The sequence below is a fragment of the Lemur catta genome, chromosome 12 (assembly GCF_020740605.2).
Source record: "Lemur catta isolate mLemCat1 chromosome 12, mLemCat1.pri, whole genome shotgun sequence".
Taxonomy (NCBI): Eukaryota; Metazoa; Chordata; class Mammalia; order Primates; family Lemuridae; genus Lemur; species Lemur catta.
In genome coordinates this window covers 27,440,774-27,465,001 of record NC_059139.1, presented here as the reverse complement: position 1 = coordinate 27,465,001, position 24,228 = coordinate 27,440,774, and the positions used below count along the sequence as shown (strand labels likewise).

Sequence of the window (24,228 nt, the reverse complement as noted above, 5' to 3'; positions counted from 1 at the left end):
AATTTATTTACAGATATCCAGTACCTGGCTCCAAAAATGTTAGATCAATGAATGAACAAATTAACCAGTGAAAAGAAAAGAGGTGTACTTTAACTATACGTATAAATACTTGTTTTACCTTTAAAAGCATTTAACCATGTTTATCTAATTTGATCCCCACAACAATCCCGGAGACTGTTAGTTCAATAGGCAACCACTGCAGCATAGAGACCAGTGGTTCTCAAACAGAGACTATTTTGACACTCAGGGGATACAACATCTGAAATCATTTTAGTTGTTACAACTAGGGAAGAGGGGGGGCTACTGGTATTTAGTAGGTACCTCTAGGTCACAAATGCTGCTAAACATGCTAAATGTACAACATGTCTCCCACCACAGAAAAATCATCTGGCCTAAAATGTCAATAGTGCCAAAAGTAAGAAATTCTCATTTAGCCCTCCGATCTTTGGAAACTATTGTAACTGTATGTTCTGTGAGTTCCTGTTCAAAAATATTTTTCTGATTAAGTATATCCTATAAGAAATTACTTAGTGTACCATATAACACTACTTCTTGCAGTTGAGTCATCTTCCTCAGAAATGTACAAACTAAACAAAAAACATGAAAATAGAAAGGTCATGGTTTGACTCCTCATTGCTGACCCAGGGTGAATGCTTGGTTTGCCAACCCTGTTCCTTTAGAAAAGGCACTTGGGTGTAGCTAACAGATGGGTACTTCCATGCATTTCAGGGAAAATGAATTCACTGTCTGAGCTCAGCTAGAAAATTTGTAAGTGCAGCAAGAGAGGACTAGGTGGATTAAAATATCAGTTGTTTAAAAGAAACCGCAGAGTCAAAATACTAACAAGTTAATTCCATATTTTGCCTTTGAGAAAACCATCCATGAGTGAGGAAGGAAGCATGAAGTGATGGTACTGCAGTCATGTAGAGAACCATAAAGAGGTTGCCAGAAATCCTTTTTGCTTGTCACAAGTGAATATCTTTCTGTTACTTATACAAAAGATTCCCTCACTTGCTGTAGGAGAGAGAGACATTTGGATCTTTTTATGACCCAATCTCCAGCAGTGACTTGTGTGTCCCAGTGAATATCAATTCCAAGAATACAGGAATGCACAGACCAAGGAGAAGAAAAGAACCTTAGGCATTATCTTGTCCATCAGCTTTCTGTCTCTTTTTAAATTGCTGAATTATTTGTTCAAGTGAAATATTCCATGGAAACCCACCGTGTAAAGTCAAAAAAATTATTACAGGAAGCTGTGTGGAAGCTGTGTTTGGGCAAGGATGGGACATCAGAGTGCCCTGGCAGGTCAGCTCTGCACACCCAAATCTTCATCCTAGCCCGGCCTGACCTAGAAACTCATTCTACTGTGGGATAATTGTAATTGGCATACAGTTTTTTCTCAACACAGCAACCTCATTATCCTTGCCCTTCCTCTCTTGATGAGAGATAGATAAAGAATAGATTAGCCTTTACTGAAAACCTTTTACCAGTAACTATGCCAGCTACTTTATATGCTATCTCATTTAATTCTCATGGATGGCTTTCTGAGCAAGGATGAATGGATAAAGAAAATGTGGTATATACACACAGTGGAATACAATTTGGCCTTAAGAAAGAAAGAAATACTGTCATTTGCAACAACATGGATGAACCTGGGAGACATTAGGCCAAGTGAAATAAGCCAGGCACAGAAAGACAAATACTGCACGATCTCACTCACATGTGGAATCTAAAAAAGTCAAACTCACGGAAGCAGAGAGTAGAATGGTGGTTACTAGGGGCGGGGGTGGGGAGGAAATGGAGAGATGTTAGTCAAAGAGTACAAGAGTTCATTTAGAAAGGAGGAACAAGTTCTTGAGATGTATGATATAGTAGAGTGACTACAGTCAATAATAATGTATTATTATATATTTGAAAATTGCTGCAAGATTTTTATTTTTTATTTCTTTTCTTAACCCCATGACAGATTAACTGAGGTAGAGTTTAAGTAATCTCACCACAAAAAGAAACTGAAGTATATAAAGTGATGGACATGTTAATTAGTTTGATTTGATCATTCCACAATGTATACATGTATCAAAACATCACGTCATATATCGTAAATATATAAAACTTTTATTTGTCAATTTTTTAAAAAGATAGAGATGGTACTACTGAGAAGCGAAATAATATTCTCAGAATCAAAGGGTCAAAACTGATAGAGCTAAAATTCATACTTACATATATTTGATTCCCCAAAGCTACATTTGATCTATGATATTATTTTACATGCTGTCTAAACAGAACTTTGGCTCCCGACTTAGCATCGGAAATAGATGCCTATTTGCTTTTACAAAATTAGCCACACCTCTTTAAGTTTCTCTTTAAAATATACATATTTTATGTAATATAAGTATTATTATAAGTAATATATTAATAATTAATGTAATGTCATATAATATTCATATTATAGACAAAATAATGAGGGCTAACACTGAAAGTCTAAGTACTATATTAAACTTAATGAATCTGGATCTTAGAGGATTTATAGTTCATGGAACCACTGCCTGTCCTTTTGACATAATTCTTTAGCCAGGCTGATGAAGTAAACCAAATGCAACTTCCAGACATCAGTTTTAAGTTCCTAGAGAAGTGAATACTCTTGTTAGTTAGCTATCATGAGAATCCTATTTTAAAGCAACCAAATATATTTTAATTGGTATCTGTTACAACACAATTTTTTCTGGGCAAAAATTTAATCTAGAGTCCCTAAATATCAAAATCCAAGTTCTCCTGACTTTTATCTCTTGGGAAGTGCCTGTCCATGTCCATGTTCACGTGTTAGTCCAGCAACGAACAGCCGCAGTTCTGACTGGCCACAGTCCCAAGCAAGCTCCCTAGCACAGTCGTTAAGGTACATAAGGTACATCCAAGCCTGACCCTACTTACCTCCCCAGCCCCACCTCCTGCCCGGCCCACTCAACTTTGTTTCTGGTACACACTTGTTCTGTTCCACAGTACCTGTCACACCACAGCACGTGAGAGGCGGTACAGTGCACACTCTGGGGTCAGATGGCCTGGGTTGAACCCACACTTTTGGCATTCACTAGCTATGCAGACTAGTTACTAAATTACTCTCGGCGTCCTTATCTAAAACAGGTTAATAATGGAATCTTCCCCATCATGTTGCTGTGCAGATGAACTGAGGTAACATGATATAAAATACTTCGAACTGAATCCAGAATAATATTAACCAGGAATTTTTAACTCAAACGTTGCTATCATTGCAATGAGTTCGTTTTAATTCTGTCTCTCCACAGCCCCAGCCCACCTGGTGACTAACGGGGAAACTGTGCCTCACTCTTGGCGTCGTGTCTGCCATGCCATGAATGCGCACTGAGTTGAATCCACTTGCCCAGTATTACATCCAGCATCAGAGTCAACTCGCCACAGACCCACTTGCTGTATGAATCAGATTTAATTTTATTAGAATCACAAGCACTAGAACAGTAAGGTTGCATTAAACCCATCCTCTAAACATTCATTGTTAAAACTATAAATATAGAACAGTATCCCATTTTATAAACGTTTATGCTATCATGTCTTAGTTCTATCGTTGACAACATTTTAAACATTAGAAATGTCTCCAAGGCAGTTTACTGTAGTCATTACTAAAATTACCTTTAGCTTCCAAAATTTCCTTGTTCAAACAAACTGCTTCTTTTAGGCATATATCGTTACAAATAAAATTCTACATGCCTGTTTAGTTTGTATGTTTACTTAGGCCTAGGGTTTGCAGAAACTCAACTTGAGGCGAATAATAGTTACCAGTTATTGAATATTTTTGTGCTTTTCCTGTGTAATCTCAACAGGTGTTTTACTTGTATTACCTCATCGAAGATTTTTAAAAAGTCTTTCCACCCACTTCAAATGAGGAAACTGAGGCTCAGAGAATGCAAGAAACTAGCAGAGTCACCACAGCAGGTGCTGTGTTTTGCTGATGCAGATCCCTTTGCTATTTTTGTGCACACAGGGTTCCCTTGAGCTTTCACCCCCAACACCTGTCAGCTGCCCTCGGGCTGCTGGAACCAGCTTTACCTGTTCTTGGAGAGCTCCTAGTGTCCAGGAAATTACATCCTCCTGGGGTCAGCTCTTAACCACCAACTGAGGATGATGTGGACAGCTCAAACACCGCTTCCAGAGGGGACAGAGTCAGATACCCATCCATCCACCCACCCCACCATTGGATAGTGCTTGATATCACACCTTTGGTTAGTTTCTTTACCTTCCCTGTCTCATTTCCCTACTCTCCTGTCAGTTTCTCCTAGGAACATTTTCTAATAATTCACTTTCATATGAATCCTCATCTCAGCATCTGACTTCTGGGGAACTCAACCTATCACACAGTTCATAAATGGGATTCAAAACCAGTTCTGACAAAGTTCAAGGTAACTGCTCTGAAGTCCTTCATCTAAACTTCTTCTCCTGACCACAGCAGAGAAGAAGGAAACAGGAATCTGATGTGACTGGCGTGGAGCCTGCCTCTCACTGCTCCGACTCCTCCAACATCTCTGCAGGTTCTCTGAGGACCAGCCTCTCCTCCCAGGGAGCTCCCCCTCCACCCCCGTTATCCTCTGGCAGGATAAGCCTCTGACTGATTGCTGCTGCCCCACGAAAGTAATAGTGGAGGGCAGGATCACAGCACCAAAGGGACTTGATGCATAGCCTTAGGCAAATCAAACTGAGCTCCCATCAACCAACTTCAGAAATCAATCAGTAATTTGCACAGTACTTACTGAATGTCAGCTGTGGGCTCAGCAGTGCCACAGTCTCCTCATTCCAGCCTGGAATTTCAGTCCTTCCCCTTTCCCCTCTGCTTTAAGGCATCGGTGACCTTCCCCAACATCAAAGGCTTCTGCCTTTGGGTTAATAGAACCCACTTCCAACCAACATGTTGTAGAAATCACCCCCCAAAATTAACAGGAGATAGTTTCATTATAAATATATCTCATGTTAAAGTGCTTAATATTCTTCTACTTTTTTCTCTTAAAATAAATTTTTAGACCTAAGAATACTGGCTTCTGGCAACCATATACTGGAAATAAGACAAGACAGCCAGGTCATACTGGAAAGTAGTTATGCTTTTGCCTTTCACACCCATAATGGCTCTAGTATACACATCAGTTTGACAAGCAAATATAGCCAGAGAATCTACAGAAGTTAATCTACTTCCTTCAATTCTTCAGTAAGAATATTCCCAGAAGCCATTCAGGCTTAATGATGCTGCACAGGGGGAGAAAGGCTAGTCAACCATGCTCATGAAGTTCAGAGCAAACATTCAGAGTATGGTGCTGGCCTGGCTAACAAAGAAAGTTGGGTACCTTGGTATACCAGTTTGTCCATGCAGCCAGGGTGGTCTGAGCATGGCACCTCAGGTACTTCGCTGCATTCTACTCCTCGCAAGCTGATCTGGCCAAACTGGGCCCTGACACAGGGCAGGGCTCTTCAACTGACTACCTTTCCCCTGTTACCTGATTTCTCTGCTTTCTTATAACGCATCCTTTCCCCAATAGATACTGTTAAGAAATGTATGGCTCTCTTGCTTCCACCAAAGAAGCGGTGTGTCAGTGGCAGGTAGAGAAGAAGGAATGTCCTTTCCTAAAAAACAACCTCTCATTTTTGGGGAAGCCAAGGCTCCCCAAAATATAGTGCAGTACATCATCAATTAAGTCTCCACTAAGGTGAATCTATTAATTCTTACACATAGCATATGGCTATTGAGAAGTCAATTATTATTTCTCCTTCCATAAATTTGCAAGGTTTTGCTAAAAAATTAAAGGATATACAAAATACCATTTTTAAAAACATTCAGAGATTAAGAAGTTAAGGATTTTATCAATATAACATTGACTTTTAACCTTGAGAGTTTCATATTTCAAGATGAACTCTCATTGGAAAGTTAGAAAACTCTGACATTTAAGGGATGGGGTTAAAAAAATTGACTCAGCTATTCACAGGATCCCTAATCAAGCTTTTTGCAATCTAAAGTTCAATGTCCAAAGGGGCAAAGAAAATTTGGATTTGGGATCTGCAGCCCTCATTATGTCTGTCAATATTTGAGGAGACTTAATCAGGTAGGTAGGGTAGAGATAAAGGTGGTGTCGGGGAATGGTGCTGACTGATTAGTCCATTTAATGCAGAATGTTGGCCAGTGGCTGGGGCGTGCAGTACAGAGTTCAGTCCCGGAGAAAAAAGTTGGCAAGACTAAGGAAGGGCACCAGGCTCCTAGGCATTAGTGTTTTGGGCAGAAGGTCCTGGTGACATCTGGAGTATATAAGCAGGAAAATGAAATCATTCCATCCCCAGAGAAAGCCCACAAATCCTGGCTTCTGCAGTTGTGCAGCTATTTCCAGACACCTCCCACTGTAAGGGGATATTAATTCAACCCCTGTCCTGCTCAGGACTGGAGACAGAGAGCATCAGTGGCAATTGTGGGAGAGGATTGGGAAAGCCCAAGTTCAGGATTTAGATACTGATTCATTTTTCACCCAACAAATACAGGAAGATCCTCATCAGCATGCTAAAGGATAGGGATCAGGGATAAGCAAGGCACCCTTCATGGATTTTCAGGTCTAGGGAGTTTTAAATCCATAATACTTGAGTACACAGGGCATGCAATGGCCATTTTGTCAGTCATTCAAAACCAATTAAATTGCATATGTTTCAAGCTCAATCCAGACTTGTCATACACTCAAAACACAGATGTCATTACAACTTCATTTAAAAGAGGGATACACAACAAATACCACCCCACCACACACACACCCCTCTCCACCTATCCCCTGTGCCCTGCCTCTTGGTGAGAGCTTCTATAAAAACATCCTGAACCATTTCCCCCATGGTTGGGACATGATCACCGTGCTCTAATACCTGCAATCTGCTGTGGAAATGTAATGCAGACACTGAATTTTGAGGCTTAAGGCCAGTTGAGTTGTTATATAAACAGAAACAGAGATTCTTGATAGGTGTATCTGATGAAATATTGTAGATTCATCTTGTGAACTAGAGATGAGAGAAAACTGATTTGCAGCTGAGGCTTCAAAAGTGCTCCAAGCCCCAGGACATCCTGGACTGTCCTGCAGTCACCAGACAGGGAACTAAGGAGTACTCACTTAGCATGATCAAGTGCATCAGATTTCAAAGTGTGTTTATGTTATACATCATCCCTGATGTTATGCTGCTAACTACAGATGAGGAGGAAGTTTGCTTTGGATTTGAAGATGACACTATTGATAGCATTTAAAAACCCATGTGAGTATTGCTAGAAAAACGAAAATGAGATCACAATGCCTACTGATCAGGAAAGATAAGGGTGGTCCTTCGGGTTGTGGCTGCTGGTGACTATGCCTGATAACAAGCTAGGTGCACAGCAGTGTGCACAAGCAGTGGCAAGGAGCTGAGACTAGGTCTCATAAGGTGTCTTTGTTGATGGCTCTGAGATGCCCAAAATTCATATACAGTTTAAGGTTAAAGTTTAAACTGAACTGGCTCTGGGAAAATAACCCATTGACTTCAATACACAGTGAGGAAAAAAACACCAATTGCAAGTTCTTCTGACAGGGTTTTCCTAGGGAAAAGGTGCTGGGTGGCAGAGGAACCCTGGAACCCTTGTTATGGAAAATGATCTCAGGCAGAGGCTGGATGGGCTAGTCCAAGCCAACATGGACTCCTGCACAGTTGAACATGCGTTAGACTCTAGCCAGAGGTAGACAACCAGGTGTCTCCATGAACAGGTATTCTTTGCCAGCATCACACACCCAAATACATTACCTCAACCTCATTCCTGTCTACCCCATAACAGGAGCCTCAGTTCAGGCTACTGAAAACCAAAGTGGTACGGAGACATTCCGCAAACCAGGACTGGCTCTTGTCCTGTAAGAGTTAGGATCCAAGGTAGAAGACTAGAAACACAGTTTACCTTTGGCATGTGTGAATTTAACATGCAAGGTTTGGACTATTCTTGGGTGGTCCCAGTCCTTCAATTTACTTATTAGCTGAGGTGTGAACCTAATCACTCACAATGCCAGCTTCTCTGTAGGGCTAAGTCACTCAGCTACTTTGGAAGCCTAACCAACCTCCCAGATTCTGATCAGCACATAGCTTTGCTGCTCTCAACTCATCCTACATATATTTTATTGCATTTCATGAGGTAAGTACATACTCTAGCAATGATAAAATATCTGGGAGTTTTTCAAGGTCTGGAGATATAGTCATAAATGTCTAGAGACTCCAGTGGGGAGGGAATTGAAAGCACAGCAACTCACCACACAGCAGCCTAAGCTTTACCACAGCTATACTGCAGAGCTGAGCACACAGCCATGGGACCCAGGCTAGGCATAGGCAAGAGGAGTTTGGGGAAACTGCACAAAAGTAAGGTGGCTTAGACACTGCTGTCACCCAGCCTCAGCATGTCTCCTCCCCCACAGAGCTGCTCTGTGCAAGTACCACCTTGCTGCTAATAGGCTGAGCTGTCTTCCCGGACTGCACTGCATTAAAAGTGAGTCATTGCTGATGTTGATAATATTAACTAAAAATGTGGAGACTTCAAAATGGATGGAGCAAGAAGGCACTGACAGTTCCCAAAGCCAAAAGCCACAGGTTAATTGTACTCTAAGTATTGGTGATTCTATCTACTTAGTCTCTCTCTGTGATCCATCTGTTTTTATCACCTCCAACACACATTATCTCTCTCCTGACCTATTACCATCATCTTCCTCATCCCTCTCAAATTCACTTTTTCCTCTTACAAGTATTATTTCCAAAGTTAAAATCTAACAGTATTATTACCTACTTTAAAACTCTTTAATCATCATCTGAGAGGATGAAATTATGATTTACATCTATAGACTATGAGTTCCTTTAAGGCAGGAATATAAATTTAAAATTCCTCTTTGAATCCATAAAGGGGCTCAATAAAAACTTGCTGAAAGACTGTTTTGTGTCAATTTCTGCAAAGGTCTATGCTCACATCTTCCACTGGCACAATCTAGATTAACCTGGTCTACTGTGACCTGCCGTGACCTGCTGAATCCAACATCAAAGCCTGTTCGTGATACCAGGAGGACGAGGTGGCATACGATTGCTGATGTACATGGACTCAGGCCACGGCACTAGACCAGACCATACACTTTCTTCCTTCTTCTGGATGATGGTTAAGACAGCCGCAATCTAAAGCTCTGTGGCTTTTCACCTCACTTCCAGTGTGAATGGAAGGCCCTGAATTGTTCATTCTTGAACACACTTAACAAAGTACACCCTTTTCTGTTCACCAACTGCAACCGTGACTCTAAAACTTGTTTGAAATATATCCGCTATGTCTTGGCAACCTCTCAGGGCTTTGTAGAACTTCCACTATAGTGGAATAGGGTTTATCACAAAAATTAAAATGTTCCTTCCACTGTATCATTATTTCCTATTTGTTAACAATGAGAACAGAAGTGTATTTTTTTCAAATTAGTCTTGTGTCAGTTTGCATAGGTTTATGAATAACAATCAAATATATACAGAAAACATTATTTTGGGGATCCTGGTTTCCTTATGACACGACATCTGATTCCCAATATAAGTTTCTTATGTTGAGTGGTATAGAATTTGCAGAATTTATCTTTAGAGTGATAAAATGCCAGTTATGTGTTTGTCTGCAATTCTGTATATGTGTGTGTGTATATATATATACACACATACCATTATGTAAAACACATAAAAATACACATATATAATTATACTTAATATACATAAATGTCATATATAAATATATATATAAATATTACACATATATACAAATAATGTTCTATCATGTAGTTAGCGCTTTTGCCTGGCCCACAATTTTGAGGACTATTATTTCGTGGATATGGCATACACTTCCTCTCTCTTTTCTTTCTCTCCAAATACTATCCAGTCTTCAGGGCCCACCAAGTCTTGCTTTCTCCATGAAGCCTTGGCCATCTCTAGGCCTTCTATAATTTGACTCAAATCTATTGACCTAAATTTATTTCCAAAGGGAATGATTACAAAGATAGTTTCCATGTACCACACACTCTGGCCAAATTAATCCTATGCATTCCATCAAGTGCCCAAGAGATATCTGTTGAATGTTAAATGCAGGGAATAGAAGCATCCATGTCCTAGCACCGTGCCCTGTCTATAATATAAACTCAGTAACTGAATGAACTGTTCTCCAGGGATACCTCCTATGTATACCTGTGCACTTCTGTTTATGTTGTTGCTTTATCACATTGGCTGTTCCAGTAATACCCTCCTGTTCTTCTCAGCCCTTGAAAATCTTAACCCAGCAATCTAGTACCGACTGAAATAACGTCAGCCTCCTCCATGAAGCTCTCTTTAATTCACTACAGCCAAGGTTACCCTCCTCTCCCATTTTGTTAGTTAATGTACACTGCCTGATTTGTAATTCTTGGCATGTATACCTGATCTCTTAACTCATGACAAATTCCTTGAAGGAAGAATCATTGTATTCTTCATAACTCTAGGTTCAAGCATTCAAAATAGAAAGCTCTTAAGGAAAATCTGTACATTGACTTTGTTGAATTAACTATTCTAGCCCACTTTGATCTATTCTTTTTCAGAGCATCTTGACCATTTGACTTCATCACACAATCTAGACCTTAAAGCTGTATAGTCTTTCATTAATTTCTGGAAGTTCTTCATGTCACAGCTAAACTGAACTTCTTTGGGACAGGAGCTAGTCTACTTCCACCTTAGGTTACTGAGGTCGAAGGGGATGCTCAGGTGTGGACTCATTTAAGTAGTAGAGATAAATGACCTAATTTATAATAGGAACTCCTTGGAAGAATACTTAGATCCATCAGATCTCTATGCCCATTTTTCATTAGCAATATCATTCCAGCAGCAGCAATTCGATGCAACCAGTTGATAGGACACACATGTGAAGCCATTTGAAAATGAGGCATTGTTGATCATTCCTGATTTTGGTAAGAAATTCTCCCTGAGGCTATGTAACCTACTTTGAGGAGCAGATATAGAGCCTCATATTAAGGATGAGAGATAGAGAGAGAACATCTTTTACAACACTTCAGCTAACATGATGGCACTTTTCAATATTTAGTTCTCATTAAATTTCCCACAGGGCAATTAGATTTAACAACAACAAAAAAAATCCTCTCAGGGCTAACATATTTCTAATTGCTCATTTGCCCAAGCAAGAAAAACCCTGCTCAAATGACAGCTTTCCCCAGGCATGCAGATCTGTCATCTTCTACCAGCTCTTGAATGACTTTTCTCCAAGTGACGCTTCTGTGATGACTTACCGAGCAGTGCTTGGTATACATATATACATCTTTCACTAATCAAACTGAATTCAAGTAAATGGTTTGTAAAACCACAGTAGTTATCTGTTTTTAAAAAATTCTTCACCTGTTATTTAGTCTGTCTTATACAATTGGAGAGAAAATAAAAATAAAATGATTTGGCTACAATCTAGACTGGCAGAAAAAGAAACGCACAGCCCATAAATGTCATCTGAGATGGACCCATATCATATCATGTGCTAACTTTGGCTGAACCCATTAGATAAGTGCCAAGAACTAGCAAATACACAAACACAAACATACACACACACCCCGAGGCAAGCATGTACACACATGCTTAAACATGCTCACCTATACCTTCTTATATAAACATCATGCCCCGTCCTTAATCCCAAGGCCATTTTAAGGAAGTATTCTGGAGTATGCACAAATTTGGAAAGAGGAATTTTTGCCAGCTCAACAAGAAAAAAACGGAGGAGAAAAAATGTTTTTCCTTTGCTAAATTACTTCCTATGTGTAAGTACTGGCAGGATATGTGATTTGTGTTTACTATGAACCATTGCATTTTATTATGTTCTGCTCTCCCCGAACAAACATACCAAAAAATCAAACTAAACTATTAAAAAGTAAAACAAAATGCAAACATTAAAACCAGCTAATGATGTTTTTTCTCCACGCTCCTTATGAAGTCAAAGGTTTACTAAAATGCTGAAGCAGATGAAATAGATGCTCTTGCAGATTCTCTAGGTCTAAAATGTAATTTGAGATCTATTCTCTCAGCTGGAGATGCATTTTTAATTTTCTTTAAAGATTTCCTATGCCATACTTTTCATTTCATGGAATTTTTAAATTCCTCACATTTTGCCCAGTGGAGTGAAAGTCACCTTAATGAAGAAAGAAGAGATTAAACTACCATGACTTTGGAACAGCAGAGGATCTCAGCTGTAATTCTTTGGCTCAGCACCAGGGTCTAAAACCAGCCATGGGAAAAGCTGCTGAAATGGAGCCTGCAATTCTCTCCGTGTTTGACTTGCATAGTGTTGACATTATAACACCAGAGAGACCCAAACATATTTCAAACAATCATGACTTATTTTCTACAAATATTTTTAAATTGCTTTAAAAAATAAAATCATGTATTTTACCCTTCTCATTTTCTAAGTTACTGTGGTCACCCTCAGCAGCTCACTACTACAGATTTATTTTTGGCTAGAAGGTCAGGGAGGACATCTTAAGGCGCTAAGTCCGCTGTTAAACTGTTGTTTTCCAACATGAGAAGGGTGGTGAGAAGGGGAGTCGGCCACTCTTAAAGCAACAACTGAATTCAGTGTCATAACATGAAAGAAATATATTGTTTCTCTCCTCTGTTGAAGCCCAGGCAAGGAAAAATATCAAGTACTCAAGAAGATCTTTAAAAAGTCTCCTACCCCTTAATGAGCACAGTTTTCTTTCTGGACAGAAAAATCCTTCTTCCTTTTCCCTTTCATTGCTCTTCCTTGTTTCAGTGATGTCTGCTATGAAACACAGTTTAAATATACTGAGATTTCTCTGCCAGGAGAAGGGTGTTAAAAAAGGAGGGGGGATTACAGAGATAGCCAAGGAAGCTCATGATTTCTGGGTACATCATTCAACCATTCCAGGTGTCTCTTCCTTCAAACTAGCCAGAAAGTAATCAATCATCCAGCCAGTAAGAGGTAAAATTCATTTGAAACCTGCAATTTACTCCTCAGAGAATATGAGTAACAAGCCTAAATTCTGAGCTCTGGAAATAGACTATGATATCCTTAGTCACAGATGAGCTGAGTGAACAGTAGGTTAATAACCCTTCAGTGCAATTTCAATATCTCTCCCAGAGCCGGAGGACCAGAGACCTGGCTTGTTGTCAACATAAATGTCCTCAGCATGATTTGTAACATTAATTTTTGATATGAAAACATCAGATGCCAAAGCAGACTACTGTATTCCTCCTAAAAGATCCACAGAAAAGCCCTCCTAGTTTATGATTTTAAAAGCTAAGGCAAGTTTTGCTTGTCTATTTATTTGCTGCCACTTAAAACTTGCATCTTTTAATTGGATCATCCAAAGAACTTGGATACAACAAAGTTCAGTGTTGTTGCAAAACACTGGGGGTGGGAATGGGAAAGCAGAACTCACCCTCACTCCCAGAAAAAGCATCATTTGAGCCTGCCAGTGCCAAGGTCAACAGCAGCTGCCAGAGATCCATACCTGAAGGACCTGCAATCACAAAGAAAGTAAGGTAAAGCCAAGCAATTAAAAGCAGACAATTATCATGAAATACTGTTTAAAGGCTGCTTAAACCATGAATGAGCTGATATGTCAATTTCAGAAGGAATCCTAGTAAGTCTTTCATTGCCCTAGAGTCATAGTGTCACACCTTTCATGAATAGAAACAGCAGGTTATAATACACTTTACTTTCTGCGGGTGCTCGCCTCAGGAAATCACATGAACACCAGAGATTTTCACATCGTGGCCCACAGCCATAGAACCACCTCACAGCCCATGACCCCCACACATGGTTTCAATAACAGGGCTAGTGCGGTTCACTTTAATTTAATCTGGAAATAGAAAAACTTGTCAGCAGTATCACCAAGCATGGGACCTTCAGCTGGACAGACTATAAAAGGAAAAACAGAGCAATCCACTGTAATAGTGACATTTCTTAAGTCCGTTTCCCAGTGAATAAAAGAGATCAATTGACACTCAAAACACTGTGCTAATGAGCCATGCTAAAGAGTTTATCTGGAAGAGAAGCAGGAAGAAGTTGAGAAGCAAAAGAAAACTGTGTTTCGGTGTTCTTCCTAGGACACGTTGTGTCCTTGTGGGTTTTTAGTTTTATTAGGAATGTGGGTACCGAAAGACCCAGGAAATGTGAACACCTCAGACACCAAGAGGGACCCGTTTGTGGCCTCGCTAGCCATTTGGAAGCCCAAGTGTGGCCACACCTGGGGACCTTCAGTCTAACCAACAAGAGAGTGGGTAAACAAGCCTCAGTCAGCACACACCGTTATCTAGAGGAAGGAAATAAGCTTTTCTGGATAAAATATATCAGAGTGGCTTGTAAAGGAATTATAATAATCAGGATCTCTAGAGACAAGTTTGGGCTGCTTGAAAGTGAACTCAGCACAAGGCCTTTTGTAGAGCAGTGGCTGCATCTGACAACTCATGGCAACTGCTTTACAGCTTAGCTGCAACATTTCCATAAAATCATTTACAAGTCACTCAGGCATACCTGATCCTTACACCAGCAACTCCATTAGGGCCTATATTGGCCCCATTTTTATTTCTGTGTAAACTTGACCATAATGAAATAGCCCTACTTGGTATCTCTAATAAGGCTGAAATGATGAACAGGAATGTTTGTTTTCATGGGCCTACAGGCATGGTCCTCTGGCAATGGCTGTGTAATTCCTAATAGAGATAAAATGTCTGATGTTGTATACTTTCACTTCTAGACAGCGAACGACCTATTTTTTTTGTTGTTGTTCTTCCATATAACTTTATGTTTTTAAAAATTTCTTAAGAAAACACATCTCTGCATGAACTGAATGTCTTCCTACATCTAAATACTCATGTGCACACCCACACGCATGAGGGGATGAGGGGTCCCCCTGATACGTTGCCTCATAGGGTCCTCGATAGGATCAAGTATGAAAGTGCAGATGAACACACTTTGTCAACGGTGAGATTTCAGACAAATGGGTGTCGTGGTTATTACGACATCTATGTTTTTCATTCCTAACCTGGAAGGCCCTGGGCTGGTGGCCTTGCATCATCCTCGTCTGCTTTGCAAATGTGACCCACTGAGCATCTCTCCCTGTGTCCTTTACTCCTCGGTGAACAGGCTATGTAATCAGGTGGAAGCCTCCGGCAGAAATACATTAAAAGGCTAAAAACAAATATATTATAGGCTGAAAATGCCACCCTGTTTGTAACTGCACATTTTCTTTTGATTTTTTTTCTTTAATGGGGAAAGCAGTGAGGGACTGGAGCTGTATATAGTGTTAATTTTGCTAGCCATCCCCCAAGACACTAAGTGTCAGAGAAGGCTCCACTGGCATGTTCTGTCCTGATATCAGGTTGTAACTGTGAATCCCCAGTTCCCAGGCAGCCTTTTTTCTTCCCAACTGAGTAAGGATACGAACAGGTTTGCATTTCTCAGAAGGGTGCTTTCTCTGGTTTGGAAGTCATCTCTTCAAACATCTCAAAGAGACCTCGCAGATGCCAGAAATAAGTGACCTTTGCTTCAGATGAATAGTAGATGACCCCTCTTCAATCTCCAAACTTTTGAAAGCTGTTGGCTGGTAAATAAACTTCACTTCTCCCAAATAAGGAACTGCAATTATTATAATTCCTTTACAAGCCAAACACATCTCTATAGAACATGTTTTATCTTACAAAACAAAACAAACAAACAAGAATGCCGAAAGCATAATTAAACAGAAATTTGCACACTCCTATAGCAGAAAAGGAGGTGTTTAAAGCAGCCATTCTCCCAAATAGGAGATGAACACAGTTCACTGCTGCCCAGAGCACTGCACAGGGACCCGACTCTACCATCGTGACTGGGAGCCAGGAGGAAGACAGAGAAATGTGGTTGAATTCATTACGAGTTAATTGCTTCATTAGAATCTAACTCTCCCTCTTCCTTCCACTGATGTTGGCTCAATAGGAATGACTCCACAAGTAGCCCCTCTGCATTCCCCTGGAGAACTCTCTCCAGTGCTATCACATGAGCCAGGCCAACAGACATTCCATTTGACCTGATTGTAAGCTACCCACATCAGCCTTGCAGAGCTCATGTGGCAGCTTCTAGTTGAGGGAATCCTTTTTTTTATTAGGTTCTAGCTGAGATAAAATGTCCCTAAGAGAGGGCAGAGTGCCGACACACAAAGTTTGGAACTTTAATGTAATCTATCAATCACGTGCCAGATGTGAGGAAGAGAAAGCCTCTTTTTCCCCTTCCCCAAGTCCTTTACTCCCAGGTACCTAAACTCATCATACACATCCATTAACCCAGATTACAGGAGTCCATCCAAAGTGCTGTCATAAGAGACCCTACTAGTTAACTAAGAAGAGGCAGGCATTGTTCAGGGGAATCTACCAAATTGCACCTTAGCCTATTGGGTTTTTATAGTTTGCAATATTTTCCTAGAGAAAATCCCTCTCTAAATTTCTTATGATATTAAAGCATTCTTTGCCTATAGCCTCATGGCAAGATTTTCAGCAGGGGCAAAAAAAATGGGCTTCTATTCTTGCATAATGAAACTCACACCATTTCCAACCTCAACGCCTGAGGCATTTTGTCTTTTCCCACCCCCTTTCTTAAGAAAGAGCTAGGTGAAAACCAGTGTAATCCAACTGGCATGAGTTTTAAACCTGTAGACTGTCCAGCCGAGGAAGCCTCCAAATTACATAATTAGGCCTGTGATATACTGACTTATTCCTTGGCTATAAAATAGTCCATAAACACATGAGAAGAGATGAAGATTAGATATGATATTTTTTCCAACATGTTAAAACCAACTGTAGGCAAAGAAAGCAATTGGTTCAAATTCTCTTTAATTGAAAATTAGCAAGTATTTGTTGAACTACCAGCTCCTGCTAGCACTGTGCAAGGCCCTAGGGCGACTGATGAAAAAGGCAATCAAAATCATGGTTCTCGGCTTCAAGACTTAGGCAATACAAGCACACAAAACTGTGAAAAGAAGGGGCATATCTAAAACTGGAATGTCAGCTAAGAGGAATATCAACTGCTTAATTGAGGGGCCTAAAATTATAACTAAATGACAGATAAGATTGTGAGGGGTAAGGAAAAGTGAGAGGGGTTGTGGCAAACCCGTATGGGTAAAAGCGTAATGTGAATGTTCTGGGTATGGCATGAATTCTGAGTATGTTTAGGGTAATATTCTGATGTCTATTCGGTGAATAGACAACGAAGTTCCGAATTATGAATAAAGAGGGATAAAACTAGATTGGCAAGGTAGGACCATAGTGAAACAGCATTTTTCAACTAATTAATCAGAAAGTCACTGGAGGTTTTCTGCAAATGTGGATTTTCCTTAGTGCTGCCCTTCATGCCTTCTTAATTTTATTGAGCAATAGTAAGATTTGGTGATGACTAGATACAGGAGACATTAGAGAAAGACATGTCTGTCACAAACAACTGAGTACATGTGTGGATGAAAGATAGTGCTATTAACAGAAATCAGCAGTTTGGGATCTGAGTTGTTTAGGGGGGAGGAGAAGATCACATGACTGCTTTGGATATTGATGTCCACGGCCATTATAAGACTTCTGGAAAAATCAGAAACGTTAGTGGGAAGATGAAGGTAAAAGATCAAAGACTGAGAGAGAAGAGAGTCTATTACTGGATGTGAGAGATAGCTATATAGAAATGAGGAATATCAGGTGAATTTAATGTGAAGACCAGACTATTTTGTGATATCTTTATCAAAAATATCACCATCTTTATCAAAAATCATGTTAAAAGTTTATAAAGCCATACAGGGAAAACATGCTCATATTTAATTTGTAATTTGGCAGAATCAAATGAATCATCACCTAAAATCACCCACACTTTCTAATTTGTATCAAGTATTTAAAAGGAAATACTTTGGGTCAAAGCATCCTTAGAAGTGTGATGTTAGCATATTAATATGTGAGAGGAGTAAATGCCAGTGGTAATTACTAATGAAATACTGCAAAACTGAGTCTCATTGATCCCATGGTAAAGCTTTTCTAAGAACTCAGCACAGAAAAAGGAAGAGGCTAATCCAAAAGGGTAGTTGAAAATACCCATTTGAATTAGCGCTAGGCATTTATTTGAACAGCTTGCATTCAGAGTTCAGGTTATTATCTACTTTTTATGGTGGTGATCATTTAAAAATTGGTCAGATCCCAAATGCCTTAGGTCAATTTATTTCCTTGCCATTAGTGAGGAAGGAAAAGCTCACAGACATTTTGACGTAACTACTTTCGCTGAGATTTCTCTCCTCTCAGGGATCCGGTGGGAAATACAGGATGGGAATTTTAAATGTGTAAGGTGTGCCGGGGAAAAAAGATCTTTGGGTGTTGTAGACATAGTAGGTCTCCATTTCTGAAAAAACAAGCATATATGGTATGAATCCATGCTGACCAATTTGGTCAGTCACTTGTGGCTATCAAGTACTTGAAATGTGGCTAATGGCACTGAGGAATTAAATAAGCATTGAATATTTTAATTATGTATTTAAATACATTTGAAACAGGTTACATATGTAATCCACTTTTTCATCGTTATGTTTTATGAAACCTAAATACAGATCAAGTTATTTCTGATGAAAATTTAGCATCTAAATTGAGATGTGTGGTGTCAAATAGATTGAAGATTGATCATAGGCAATTTTATGATTGTGTGAACATCACAGCATGTACTTACACAAACCTAGATGATATAGCCTGCTATACACTTAGACTATGTGGCATGGCCCATTGCTCGTAGGCTACAAACCTGTACAGCACGTTACTGTACTGAGTACTGGAGGCAACTATGACATGATGGTAAGTATCTGTGTATCTAAACATAGGAAAGGTACAGTAAAATATGATATTATAATCTTACGGGACCACTGTCACATATGCAGTCTGCCATTGACCGAAACAGCGCTGTGCAGTGCATGACTGTAGTTGAAAATTTTAAATTACATATGTGGCTTGCACTATATTTCCATTTGTAGCACTGGTATAGATAGACATTTTACAGTTTGTATGTTTTTACTTGCACTCAGAAACATTCAACTGTTACAGTGGGCATATTTGCTTTTGTAACAAAAATAAATAAAATAAAATCTTTTATTTTTAATGACACATAAAATCATTATGGTTATGTTTTAAGAGGTCGTCCCAAATGCTGAATGATGGGGACAGAAGAGTCAATGAAGACCTAGGTAACTTAGGTATGATTATATTTGTAGAAGGTTTTTTTTAAGGATGCCTAGTGTGCATTTGTTTACCTTCAGAAATGTGATTATTCACATTATATCTCTCTTTGAGACATAGAAACTGATATACTGATTTATGGTTAGCCTGTCTCTCTGGAAGAAAAATAAAAAGGGCCATGATTTGCAGCATTTGCCAGTTTCTGTGGTAGAGGTAGTACCTCTGCCAAGGCTGATTTTAAGCTACCAATGTGAACTCGCTGAACGTGTATTCGCAAGCCGGTATGAGCTGGACCCAGCGCACCGCTGGCTGGTGAAGCAAATGATGCTATCTAGGTTCCATGTGAGGTAACAGGTACAAAGATTAAGCAATCTGCTAACATTGATACAAAATGTAAGAGACAGTGCTGCCAAATGAACCCTGGACACTTGATTTCATTTGATGACATCTGTTCTACTGTCACCTAACCACGTTTAGTTAATAATCATTGATAGATGCTTTCCTAGGCCTACAGACATTGACATCAGCCTCTACCACAGATGCTATCCCTGATCTTCATTTACAGAGAGGGAGAGCTTAGAGATTAAGTGAATGTGCTTTGAAGTCAGAGAGGGGTCGGTTCAAATCCTAGGGTGGGCATGGTGGCCCACACCTGTAATCCCAGTGCTTTGGGAGGCCAAGGTAGGAGGATCACTTGAGTCCAGGAGTTCAAGACCAGCCTGGACAACATAGTGAGACCTTATCTATACAAGAAATAAAAGCAAATCCTGGCTTTACCAAACCTCAGTTTACTCTTTTCTAACATGCATATGATAATATTTTCCCCTTTTTTTGTACAAAAATCAGGATTAGATAAGACAATTATTCAAAGCATTTGGCATTCCCTCATGTACCCAATAAGGGTTAGTAATTACAATTATTAGAGTCTTTCTGATAGCAGGAACAAATAGATCATGTTTTATAATGTTCCCATGTGGAGCCTGATTTATATGTCATGAAATGAAGTCTAGGCAGGTGGTAAAGCAATCAGCAAATGTGCTATTGGCAGCCACAATATGTAAGACTCTATTTCTAAATCAAGCACTTACATGACATGAAGGTCCAGGGAAGGGGTAGGACCATCACAACATAAAGTGTATATGTCCTAGAACAAGGCAGGAATGCTGCCCATTTATGCTGAGGTGTACATGCAACTGCATACCTTCTATACGGAGGCCCAATTGTGTGGACAATACTTTAGGGGCTGAGTCCCCCAAATCACTACCTCATGTGCTGTAAAAAATTCTATACTATTGATACTGGGTCCATATCATTTGTTTTGTGAATCATGCATTTCTAGAACTAGAAATTGGGGACATGAATTCCAATTATAAGAGGCTTGGCTTGAAGCTAGAACTCTTCCTGAGAGAACTCAGACAAGGCAGCTAGGTTCCAGGAACTTGAGTTTCTGTATCTCTTCCTTTATGGAGGAGTGAAAGAAGAAGGGACATTTCAGTAACCAAATGCTTGATGCTGCTCCTGTCTCGGTATGCATGGTTATTCTGCTCAGAGTAGAACTTCCTTGATGCATGGGGCACTCTTCGTAAGTTCACGAGGACCCATTCAGCACTTTGCAAAACCTCTCTACAATAGCTATCCCTGTGGATGGTTGTCAACTCACCCAGCCGGATTCACCAGGTTCATTTGTGAGTTCACCTTGCAGGGGTGATTCTTACATGGAAGAGAAAATCAACTGGTGCTCCTTTGAACAGATTTGAACAGTAGGTTCCTCTCATATCTTACTTTACACCATTGCTCCTACCAAGTCATTTTTTTTCCAAAACAGAATTTGGAAAAGGAAACCTCTACTGACCTTCTGCTTTCTTTCTCTCTTAAAATCTGATTTTTTATTACTATGATAGATCATACAGAAGTTGGAGACCGTTCTTTAAACAAATTTGAAGATGTTAGAATTTTTTTCAGACTCTAAGATAGAAATTTTCTTTGTTTCACCCAATCTAAGAGGAAATGAATAAGCCATGGGAGACAAGTTCTCATAGAACAAATTCTTCAAACAAAAAAATTCATTATCTTGATGAGATAATAATCCAAAAATGATTAATATAATAAGTCACAGTGTACTAAATGCTTTTTATATCTTCAAGAAATGTACTTTCTGCCTCCTTTAGAGTTAATGTAATAAAAATGCAGGTTTTTAAAGACAGTTACTAGCATCCCCTGATAACATACGCAGCAAAAATTAAAAGAAACTCTTCTTTCCTTTTATCAAGTCCAACATGGTAAAGTTGTTCTTTTAAGGTAAACAAGTTGGGAAACCAAGAGTGAGGCAATGTGATCTCCTGGGAAAAGCATTAGTAGAGGAGGAGTCAGCAATCCCATGCCCTGGAGCCAGCCCAGCATTGCCTGACTTGGTGACTGAGGCAGTCACTTAATCACCATGGGCTCAACTTCCTCACTTGAACACTCTTCCATAATTTTGTGATAAGCTGAATCTGGAGTTGTGTGGTATAATTAATAGCTGCCATTCATTGAGGGCTGCCCCTGTCCTAATGCTACCAGGCTCCTTGTGCTTCTCTTCTTTTAGCTGCGAGCTAAAAGGAGGCAGTAGCTGTGCCTCACTCAGTACTGTATTCCTAACAATTAGCCTTGGGCTTGCCACAGAGTGGATGTCCACCAATCTGCCCAATGAGTAAGTGTGCAGGGCATCTTGTTATTTCACTCAGCCTTCACACAGAGCCTGCAGGACAGAGCCTCATGTTACAAATGAGAAAATGGAAGTTTAGAGAAGCTTTGCGAGGTTAAGCAAATGTTCCAGGTTCCCAAAGACAGAATATTTCTGGGTAGAGTTTGGAACTGTGCTTGATGTCTCCAAGGCCTGCCTTTGCTTTCCCACGCTCCTTAAACGGTAAAGTAGGCAGACTAAACACATGATCAGCATAGCAGTGAATCAGGAAATACAGAGAGCAAGAAAAAGAGAAAGGGTAAAATTTGGATTTAAATTATGAAGACAGGTAGATATCATGATATTTCCAGTGCACAGGGCCTGTCAAGGACTGTGATAATTCATAAATGCTGACATAGTAGTTTCTTCAAGAACTGTTATTTTATTGCTCAAGGGATATAATATTCATCTCTGTCCCTTAGAAACTCCAAGAGCACCTGTTCTACTTTCGGGTACATTACTTAAGAGTTATGCGGTGTGCTTTCTCCATGACATGGGGGCATCACCCTGCCTCCTTTAAGCCTATACGTAAAAATAGAAAGAAGTCTATTCGGCCAGACTGACTGGCTGCCAGATAGATGGCAAACACAGGGCGGATCAATGTCATGTCTCATCTACAGGAAGTTTACAATGTACCACTTCACTCTTCAAGATCACAGGAGGTGGACATGAACCATTTATTGTTAATAGCTTTAATAAAAGTGCTCTCTAGAACAGTGTTAACAGAAATATAATGTCAGCCACAAATGCCAGCCACATATGTTGTATTTTAAATTTTCTAGGATCCACATTAAAAAAGTAAAGAAATGGACAACATTGATTTTAATAATATATTTTATCTAACTCAATATATCCCAGATATTATTAATATCATTCCATAATGTAATCAATGTAAAAAGTATTAATGAGATATCTTGCACTTTTTTTTCAAACTGAATCTCTGAATGTGGTGTGTATTTTACATTCACAGCACATCTTGATTGGGACTAGCCCCGTTTCACATGTTCAGTAGCTACATGTGGCTAGTGGCTACTGCACTGAAAGGTTGTGGAGGTCCATGTGTTCAGCTCCTTGGCTATTATGGATATATCTGTGTTTATTATTACTCACAGTGGAGTTCAAGCTGCTGCGAAGAGACCTTTAAACAGTTATTTTGCAAGGTCTAATAGTTTTTAAAGTTCTAGAAAGAAACAGGCCTGATACTAAAGCAAGAAGACATGGTGTTCCAGATCTTCTCAACACTTCCTTTGTACATAATCACTGAGCATTGAACTCTACATACAACTAAACCATAAACTTTCTGTCTGTGGCACAGAACTTGGAACTCTAGCACCAGATCTGTCACTAGTTCTGAGCCTTTAAGTGAGTCATTTATCATCCTCAACCTCTGCTTCCTTATCTCCAAAATAGAATGTTTGGAGCCTATCAATAGTTCTCAGCCAAGAATCAACCAGGGAACTTAAAAAACAATGTCCTGGCTTTACCATAGATATATCAGGATCTTTAGGGTGGGGTGAGTATTGATACTTTAAAATTTTTCTTATATGATTCTAAAATGTAGCTAGAATTGAGAATCACTGGCCTAATGCAAACCAAATGGGCTGTAACTTCTATGACGATAGAGTTCATCTGCCCCAAGGAGTTTTCCTCACCTGAGTGGAGGGAGAGAAAAGAAATATCAGTCTCCCCCATTCAACCAATCAATAAATGTGCTTTTTTGCAACAGATGACAATCTATGTCAAGTGGTTGAAATACTAAAATATGAAAATAAGATTAGAAAATATTATCCTATTAAATGGCAAAATTAAAAGAATACATGTGTGTAGATGAAATTTAGCCAGCTGCAGACATGATCACGTAAGTAATGACATTATTTCAAAGTGTCACTGATTAAATTGGGTAGACAGGATGCTAAAGAGGTTCCCCCAAGATTACCATCTCCCTGGTAATTGAATCAAACACTAACCTAGGGACTGCCATGAAGGGACTTTGCAAATGTAATTAAGGTGACTATCAACTGACTGTAAAATAGGAAGATTATCTTGGATTATCTGGGTGAGCTCAGGTAGTCATCCAGATAGAACCTGTAAGCTAAGATGAGGAAGTCAGTCCATGAGAAAGGAAAGTCAGAGAGTTGTGAAAGTTGAGAGGGACTTGATCCACCCTTGCTGGAGGGGACCATAGAGCAAGTATGAGATACAATGCAGACACCCTCTAAGAGCAAAAACTGGCTCCGAGC

General features: G+C 39.6%; 1 protein-coding gene across 11 annotated transcripts in view; it reads right to left on the bottom strand.

Moving 5' to 3' along the window:
- Positions 1 to 24,228, bottom strand: part of GHR (growth hormone receptor) — a 227,464-nt gene that overhangs the window by 105,514 nt on the left and 97,722 nt on the right. For 10 of the 11 annotated variants that reach the window (XM_045565745.1, XM_045565741.1, XM_045565744.1 and 7 more), the window contains one exon: positions 13,482 to 13,562. In XM_045565745.1, the coding sequence (XP_045421701.1) occupies positions 13,482 to 13,551 (70 nt within the window). In that variant the 5' untranslated portion in view covers positions 13,552 to 13,562. Of the gene's footprint in view, positions 1 to 13,481; positions 13,563 to 15,089; positions 15,108 to 24,228 lie in introns of those variants that run through there. The other variant, XM_045565751.1, reaches the window with a different exon arrangement.